An 8,478-nucleotide genomic window follows, 5' to 3' on the forward strand; every position below is an offset into this window, starting at 1 on the left:
ACCGTCAGTGAGGGCCAGTGGGCTCATCTTTGTCTTTTCTCTGAGATGCAAGAGCACCAGGCTCTGGGCCAGATGCTGCTAAGCGCTCACTGTGTGACCCCCTTGCTTTTCTGAGCCGTAGTTGTTGGCTCACGTGAAGATTAGGTATTTTTACTCATTGCTCCCATCCACTCTTAAAATTCTGTGCTTCTGTTTGCACCCATTGCATCAGGGAGCCAAGACAGGCCCCTGACTCCCACCCATGTGTTAACTCACATCTGCCTCCCAATCCCTGGGGAGGCGAGCTGGACTCAGCCTGCCTGCATGTTTCTGTGACATGAACATAAGAAGCCACCTCCTACCTGAGCTTTCTCGCAAAACTTCAGCTTTCATATTCCTTTTCTCCCACCTAAAGAGTGCCCAAGAACAAGGTCAGATCAGGAAGACGGGGGAGGGGGGAGTTTCAGACATCTGGTGTGGAGGAGCCATTCCAAAGAGCCAGATGTATCCCAGAGAGCAGACGGGGACATTGCAACCCAGACTTGGGGGCACTGGTCAACGACTACTGGACCAGGAAGTGAAGTCCCCATGGGTTTGGGTGAAAACTCAACACCACGAGGAAAAAAGGAAAAGCTTGTTTTCAGAAGTCATCGAATCACCAGAAATTAAGTCAGCCCTATCCTTTGCCTTTTGCCTTTGCTTATGAGCTTTTGGTTTTGTTTCCTTTTGTTTTGTTTTGTTTTGCTTTGGTTTTAGTTTTATCTAGTCATGTGCTTTGTCTTTTCACCTGTGCTTTCTGCTTTTGGAGCCCCACGTAGACTTTCTCAACCCCCAACATCATGGCAATCTTCTATTTTTTTATTCTGCTATATGGTATAAAGCCAGTGTCTGGCTTACTTGTTGTTCCTAGCTGGGTCATCAGTTTTCCCCAAATCACTTATTACATTTTGGAGATAGAGTCTCACTCTGTCTCCCAGAGTGGAATGCAGTGGCATGATCATAGCTCACTGTAGCTTCAAACTCCTGGGCTCAAGCAATCCTCCCACCTTAGCCTCCCGAGTACCTGGAACTACAGGTATGTGCCATCACACCCAGTTAATTTTTAAAAAAAATTTTTTTTGGTAGAGATGAGGTCTCGCTATGTAGCCCAGGCTGGCCTTAAGCAATCCTGCCTCAGCTTCCCAAAGTGCTGTAATTACAGGTGTGAGCCACCTCGCCCAGCCCCAAATCACTTATTGAACAATGCATCCTTGTTCCACTACAGTAAGTTTAGCCTGGTTTGTGAACTTGGTCTGTGACAGTCTATAGAGGATCCACCTACTCTCCCTGCAGTGGCATCACAGCTTTCCCATTCAGTCATCTGGCATGGAGGAGCCATTCCAACTAAGACGTTGGAGACATCTTAGGTGATCTCAACGTGTCTGTCCTTCTGGCTACATTTTTAGCAGCGACTCTATCCCTGCATCTTGCAGAAGAGACATAAACTGAGCTCCAGGGAAGGGACTTGTGCAAGGTACTATAGACTAGAACTCAGACTGCCTGACTCTCACCTTCTAGAGTCAATTCCCTCTCTAATACCTCCCCTTCCTACAGGCCATTTAACTTTACTTACCACATCCGCACCTTCTCATTTCTTATCTTTCCAATTATCCTCAACTGACTGGGAAGTAGCAGGCCATTATGAAGTCCTCCTTTGGGCAACCCAAAAGTTGATAAATCTGATCCCAAGCTCCCACGTTTGCCTGACTTTGCAGAGAGCGAGAGCCCACCCCAAGAGGGATCAGGCAAAGAAAAAGGAGCATGGTGGGTGGGGGGGGCAGTGGGAATTGGTGTCTGGGTGTCTTTTCCACCTACCCTTGGTGCCATTTCTCTCCAGAGTATTGGGATTGCCAAGCCTTGCAGAACATGGTAGGGAAGGCTCCCCTGGGCAAGGCCAGATGGATCCTAGGGCCTGGAAGTGGGGTGTGAGGTCAGAGTGCTCTAACAATAGCACATCCGCTCCTCCCCACAGATACCTAGGCAAAGAGGGCTGGGCGCCAGCATCCTACCTGAAGAAGGCCAAGGATGACCTCCCAACCCGGAAGAAGAACCTAGCCGGCCCAGTGGAGATCATCGGGAACATCATGGAGATCAGCAACCTACTGAACAAGAAGGCGTCTGGGGACAAAGAAACTCCACCAGCTGAAGGCGAGGGCCACGAGGCCCCCATCACCAAGAAAGAGATCAGCCTGCCTATCCTCTGCAATGCCTCCAATGGCAGCGCCGTGGGCGTTCCTGACAGGACTGTCTCCAGGCTGGCCCAGGGCTCTCCAGCTGTGGCCAGGATTGCCCCTCAGCGGGCCCAGATCAGTAAGAACCTCGCTGACCTCTAGGTCCTCACTGCAAAGCTCCTTAGAGAATGGGCATGGGTGCATGAAAGCCAGGGGGGTGCATAGGACCCCCATGGTGTTTTCCTCCTGGGCTACAGACTGGCCTTTGACCCTCACTCTGTCAGCTTGTGTCATGCTAATCACAGGAGTGGAGAAGGCAGAGGAGTATGATGACTCAACTGCTCCCAGCTGCTCCAGGGAAGCTAGATCACATGAGGATGTAGGTGGTAGCGTTCCCTCCTTCTCTAGTGGAGAGCCAGCAATGGTCACTCTACAGATACATGCATTCCAAGAGCAAGAAATGCTTTTTTTTCCTTATGGTAAAGGCTTTATAAATCAAGACAGATGATGTGTAGTTGACTTTTTTAAAAAATCAAAAACATTTCCCTGGGCTGTAGAATGTGGGTGCTATATGCAGGGCTGCCCTACACAGTGACAGTCTGTAGAGAAACGTCTTTCTGGGCCTTAGCAGCTCCTTCCCTGTGACTTTCCACTGGTTACTGGAAACCTAAAAGACCTAGGAGCTAAGGCTTTACCACTCTGCACAGGCAGTTTCAACAGGGCATTCTTCAAGAATCACCTTCATTTCTACAGGAGACTCCGGGCAGTCTGGCACCCTCCATCTCTGGCCCAACAATGCCTTTTGTTGAGGCTTAAAACTTCTGTGTTATAGGAGCCTAGCTTTTATTTGTGTCCAGCCATTCTTAAAATCTGGAGGAAAGCTGTTTCTTTAGTTTAGCTCCACTGGGTTAAGTTAGCTCTCGTGCCTGAAATCTTTTAGGGAACAGCTGGGAAACAGTTATTGGGCACCTCCTCTTGCCTGGCATTGTGCTAGCTTCTACGGATTTAATAGTAAGCAAAAAATAGACATGGTCTCTGCTCCTAACTTTGAAAATCTGATAAATCTATACACCCGTTACCCTGAAAAATGCCCATATAGCTGCACATTTTGAAAAGTGCACATACTTTTAGAGGGTTCATAGATCTCCTGGAAGCACAGCCAAGATAAAGGGCTAAGTTTCCCCTTGAAGAAGCCCAACTACAGTGCCCATAGTGACTTAGAGCATCAAGCCTTCATAAAGGCTGAGCAAAAGCATGAACTGGAAGGATCAGGAGTTAGTTTCACCTAGGGAAAGCAGGTATGGGCACTGTTGCCCATCGTCTGACTGGGATTTCTGAAGCCATGTCTCTTCCTTTAGGCTCCCCGAACCTACGGACAAGACCTCCACCACGCAGAGAATCCAGCCTGGTATGTGTACTGAATTTCTTCTCCCTTTTCCTTCCTTTTCTGTGGATGCACTTATAGCCGCCCGATCAATTGGCTATCTTGCTGCAGAGCCTCTTGATCCAGGGGTTTTCCAGGGCCCTGCTGGGGCTTCTAGTTTTGTGGGGCTAGGGGCAGGGAGGGAAGCCTGCAGATCCCAGTCTTCCTGGGGGCCTGGCTGGACAGTTTATAATCGGAAACACACTGCACTCCAAAGCTAAATAAATCCATCCCAGCCACTGCATTGGCAGACATAAACATTTAGACTGCCCGGCAAAAGTGTCCAGCCAGGGCATTGCCAGGGGCTGGAAATGGGGCTGCTGTCCATGTTAGCCTGGAAGCCTTTCAGCTTTCCTTGGTCAGGAATGCCCAGTGGAGGTGGTGGATGGCAGAGTCTGGGAGGGCAGAGGGCAGATCCGTGAACATCTTCCAGGGAGGAGTGTGAGTTGCAAGGACTGGCTCATACCCCAGCTTCAAGAGGTTAACAATGCCAGGGTCCCTGGCTCATGTGGGTGGGGTTTCCTGGTGTCCAGACCCTCGGGCAGGCAGATAGGCATCAGGGGCCAGGGCTTGGGGTGCCTGCGATGCTGGTGGCAGGCCAAGAGCCCTGGAACAAAGAACTGTTAGTAGGCGCAGTGGGATGTAGTGGAAAGAGTGGGTCTTCAAGTGCCAGGCATGGATTCGGATTCCACTTCTGACACTTAGAGGCAGAGAGACTGTAGGTAAGCCACTTGCCCTCTACAAGCTTCAGTGCTCTTATTTATCAGATGGGATAGTACTAGCCATCTCTTAGGGCTGTTGCAAGGATGAAATGAGATGATGTATGTGGCGGGCTAGCAAACGGGTTTCCATTTCCTATGTCAACTCTTGCCTGCTTGGTAGTACTACCTGGTGCACTGGGTTAAGGAGGATTCTGAAGTCACATTTGGGCTCAGCAGCAAGAGTTCCTGTGGTCAGTGATATCAGCCCTGGCTAGGGGGGATGGCACCAGTCTATGGAAGAGTAGGCTCTTCATAAAAATATGGTTTTTAAAGATTTCATCCCTGGGCCGGGCGCGGTGGCTCAAGCCTGTAATCCCAGCACTTTGGGAGGCCGAGACGGGCGGATCACGAGGTCAGGAGAGCGAGACCATCCTGGCTAACATGGTGAAACCCCATCTCTACTAAAAATACAAAAAACTAGCCGGGCGAGGTGGCGGGCGCCTGTAGTCCCAGCTACTCGGGAGGCTGAGGCAGGAGAATGGCGTGAACCCGGGAGGCGGAGCTTGCAGTGAGCCGAGATCGCGCCACTGCACTCCAGCCTGGGCGACAGAGCGAGACTCCGCCTCAAAAAAAAAAAAAAAAAAAAGATTTCATCCCTGGAGATGAGACCTTCCTTGCCCTGGCTGTGGACCCCAGTGGAGTTTCTCTTTTTCTCCTGAGTTTTATATATCCAGACACTGAATTCTCCCTCCCAACCATCTCTTCTAGCCACGGCTAATTATTTTCAGGCAGACTTGATTTTGGCAAGAATGGGGTAATTCCTTCCACACTTACCAAATGCGGGGATTGCTGAGGCAGGGCTGCTGTTTCCAGTTAGGCCCAGCTGCATCCCACCTGGCCAGAGATGTGTTCTGGGCTGAGCCTGGGCTGTGTCTGCTCACATGCATGGCTGCACAGCCAGGCCCTGGGGCCGTGAAAGGTGGCAGATTCTCACTCAATCCCTCAAAAGCAGCTTCCTCCCACACCTCACTCACTCTGACCCAGCTCAGTTTCAACTGGTGGGGTTAGGACATGCAGAGCCTTGAAGGATGAGGAAGGCTGGGAAGAAGAGAGAAGTTCAGGAGGGCTGAGCTCCAGCTTCTATTTATTGAGCTCTCCCTATGCCCCTCTTTGGGCCCAAAGTGATGTATGTTATTTCAGGGATCCTCTGCAGGACGCTGGCATTAGTTCCATTTTCCAGATGAGAGAACTGAAGTTCAGAGAGATCAAGGGCTTTGCCCAGGGCCACACAGCTGGTAAATTGCTGTGATTGGAGTCCAGCCCCAAGGTTGGGGTCTTTCCAGGTCTTCCTGCTACACCAAGCTTCTTCCCGTCCCGTCATCCCTCCCACAACTTTTTTTTCTCAATTGCTTTATTTGAATCCCTTTGCATGAGGGAGGACATAAATAGCGGTGTACAAAGTATATTTTAGCAGAGTAGAGAGAAGACCAGTGAAGCAAAAGTGTACAATCCACAAGGGCAACGGGTTGTCCATTCAGTTTCCTAGTGAGCGCTCGGTGCCTTAGACCAGTGTCTGGCACCCAGTAGACGCACAACAAACAGTTGTTAAATGAATGGGGGAGGCTCACAAACCATGGGCCAAGGCCAGCTTCTAAATGTCCTTGAATGTCATGCTTAGATGCTGCTGTGCCAGTGTCTGAAAAGCATTGAGGATCTCCAGTGAGTTCTACCCTGCCCACAGAATATTGCAAGTTTTATTTAGTGCTTACCTGCCTATCTGGCCTCGTCATGATGACCAGCTAAAGGCTTTGCTCACCCAACCGCACTGCCTCCTTACACACCCACCCCAGACTAGAGACCAGTTGTGCTCCATTGCCTTGCCTGTGCTGCCAGAAGTCCCACCTGCAGTCCTTGCCCCTAGACTCCAGAACAGTGGATTTCCTTCCTCTCCCACAGGGCAGTGTGCAATTGATTTCTCTGCTTTTTTTTTTTTTTTTTTTTTTTTAATGAGACAGTGTCTCACTCTGTCACTCAGGCTGGAGTTCAGTGGTGTGTTCATAGCTCACTGCAACCTCGAACTCCTGGGCTCACGCTGTCTTCCCGCCTCAGCCTCCCCAAGTAGCTGGGACCACAGGTGCATAACACCATGTCCACCTAGTGTGTGTGTGTGTGTGTGTGTGTTAGAAATGGGGTCTCACTATTTGCCCAGGCTGATCTCAAACTCCTGGCCTCAAGCAGTGCTCCCACCTGGGCTTCCCAAAGCACTACGATTACAGGAGATTTCTTGCTTTTTAGTTTTCATTTTGAGATTCAGCTACTGAGGCATCTGAAAACTTGACCTCCAGAGATGTAAGATTAGAAATTACTATATTTTTTGTGCTGGGCACAGTGGCTTATGCCTGTAATCCTAGCACTTTGGGAGGCTGAGGCAGGAGGATTGCTTGAGCCCAGGAGTTTGAGAGCAGCCTAAGCAATATTGCAAAACCCTGTCTCTACTTTTTTTTTTCTTTTCTTTTCTTTTTTTAGCAAACTCTTCCAGATCCTGAGAGAGCCCATCTCTACCAAAAAAAAAAAAATTAAAATTAACCAGGTGTGGTGGTGTGTGCCTGTAGTCCCAGCTACTGGGGAGGCTGAGGTGGGAGGATCACTTGAGCCCAGGAGACGGAGGCTGCAGTGAGCTCTGATTACTCCACTGCACTGTAGCCTGGGTCCCAAAGCAAGACACCTATCTCAGAGTAATGATGATGATGATGATGATGATGATGATGATGATAGTAGTAATAGTAATGTGAGCATTTTGATAGCTCAGACAAGTCTCCCATGAATCCTGAGTATTATTAGAAAGCCTCATCAGAACAGTCCCCTGGCGATATATACCCTGAGACTCCGGTGATAGATACGTACTCAGGCCAGCTGCTGTCCAGCTGGTGTAAAGAGCCATCCACACCCGCTGGGACTGAGTGGGGACCAACCCCTGGCCATGTTACTCTTCTGATTTGGGCGGGTTTTGCCCACTGTGTGTTCCTTAACCTTAGGGGTTCCAACTGCCAAAGCCACCAGAGCCCCCTTCTGTTGAGGTGGAGTACTACACCATTGCTGAATTCCAGTCGTGCATTTCTGATGGCATCAGCTTTCGAGGTGGACAGAAGGCAGAGGTAAGCCTCGGGCCATGAGGCCGAGGGTTTTACTCATCATGGTGGAAGACCTACTGCATTTCCCATTTTAGGCCTTGCTAGTAAGATTCCTGAAGGGCAGGCAGGAAAGGTACAGAAACGAGCCCCACAAAGACGAGCATCTGCCTGGCGCTGGCCAGTGCCACGGCCTGGACTAGATCCAGCTCTCACGCTCCACCCTGAGCTCATAGGGCTTGTCTCACAGCAACATTTCCCAGAGCGTGTGCAGGAGCTTGTGACAGGGGGCCTTGAAACAAAGGGCTTCTGTGGTCAAATGAGCTTGCAGGACAGTGGATTAAACAAAATCCAACCCATTTGTTGTTTTAATTGCAGGGCTTCCCAGAGCCTAGGATACAAGAATGTCACTGGGAGTGTCATCTACAAGGGTCTAGAACAGGCAGCATTGCCCGTCCCACAAGCTTTCTCTCCCAGGAACACCTCGGGCCAGTATCCTGCAGTACCCACCATTGGGAAGTGTTGTTAGGAGGATGTGGACCAGGCAGGTAGACTGAGATACTGGGGACCTGGGCTCTGGCCAAGTCCACACCACATGACCCTTGGCCTTTGATGCAGTCACTTCTCCCATCTGCCACCCCCAACTTTAAGCATTTCTCTCTGCAAAATGGGGTGATAGATCCTGGGACGCTCCCCGCAGCCTGTCTTCCAGCATTCATGCCACTCTGTTTTGTGGCTGGGGCTTAGCATGGCATTCCCAGCAGCAGAGAAGAGCTGTAACTCAGTCAGTTCTCTCAGTGGCTTTGTGTAGTCATTGAGTTAACTCCATCTAATACAAGTGAACCTGTCAGATTCATTGGGAAGTCTCTGCCTCTAAAGCGGTGACATTTCCAGTGTGAATGTTTTAAATCACATGCCTGGAACTTGGAACTAAATTTCGAAGAAAAATCATTCTCTCGGTGCTGAGATTTCCAGGAATCTGTAAAGAGCACAATGTGGCAGAACTGTCAGGCTCAAGAGCCCCCTGTGCTTGAACT

At 50.0% G+C, this 8,478-nt stretch overlaps 1 protein-coding gene across 5 annotated transcripts in view; it reads left to right on the plus strand.

The window, feature by feature from the left end:
* The window catches only part of SH3PXD2A (SH3 and PX domains 2A), a 261,353-nt gene that overhangs the window by 242,201 nt on the left and 10,674 nt on the right, over positions 1–8,478 (plus strand). For all 5 annotated transcript variants that reach the window (XM_033183812.1, XM_033183820.1, XM_033183827.1 and 2 more), the window contains 3 exons: positions 1,991–2,328; positions 3,548–3,597; positions 7,349–7,468. In XM_033183812.1, coding sequence (XP_033039703.1) covers positions 1,991–2,328; positions 3,548–3,597; positions 7,349–7,468 — 508 coding nt within the window. The remainder of the gene's footprint in view (positions 1–1,990; positions 2,329–3,547; positions 3,598–7,348; positions 7,469–8,478) is intronic.

Source organism: Trachypithecus francoisi, unplaced genomic scaffold (assembly GCF_009764315.1).
Source record: "Trachypithecus francoisi isolate TF-2019V2 unplaced genomic scaffold, Tfra_2.0 Contig01579, whole genome shotgun sequence".
NCBI lineage: Eukaryota > Metazoa > Chordata > Mammalia > Primates > Cercopithecidae > Trachypithecus > Trachypithecus francoisi.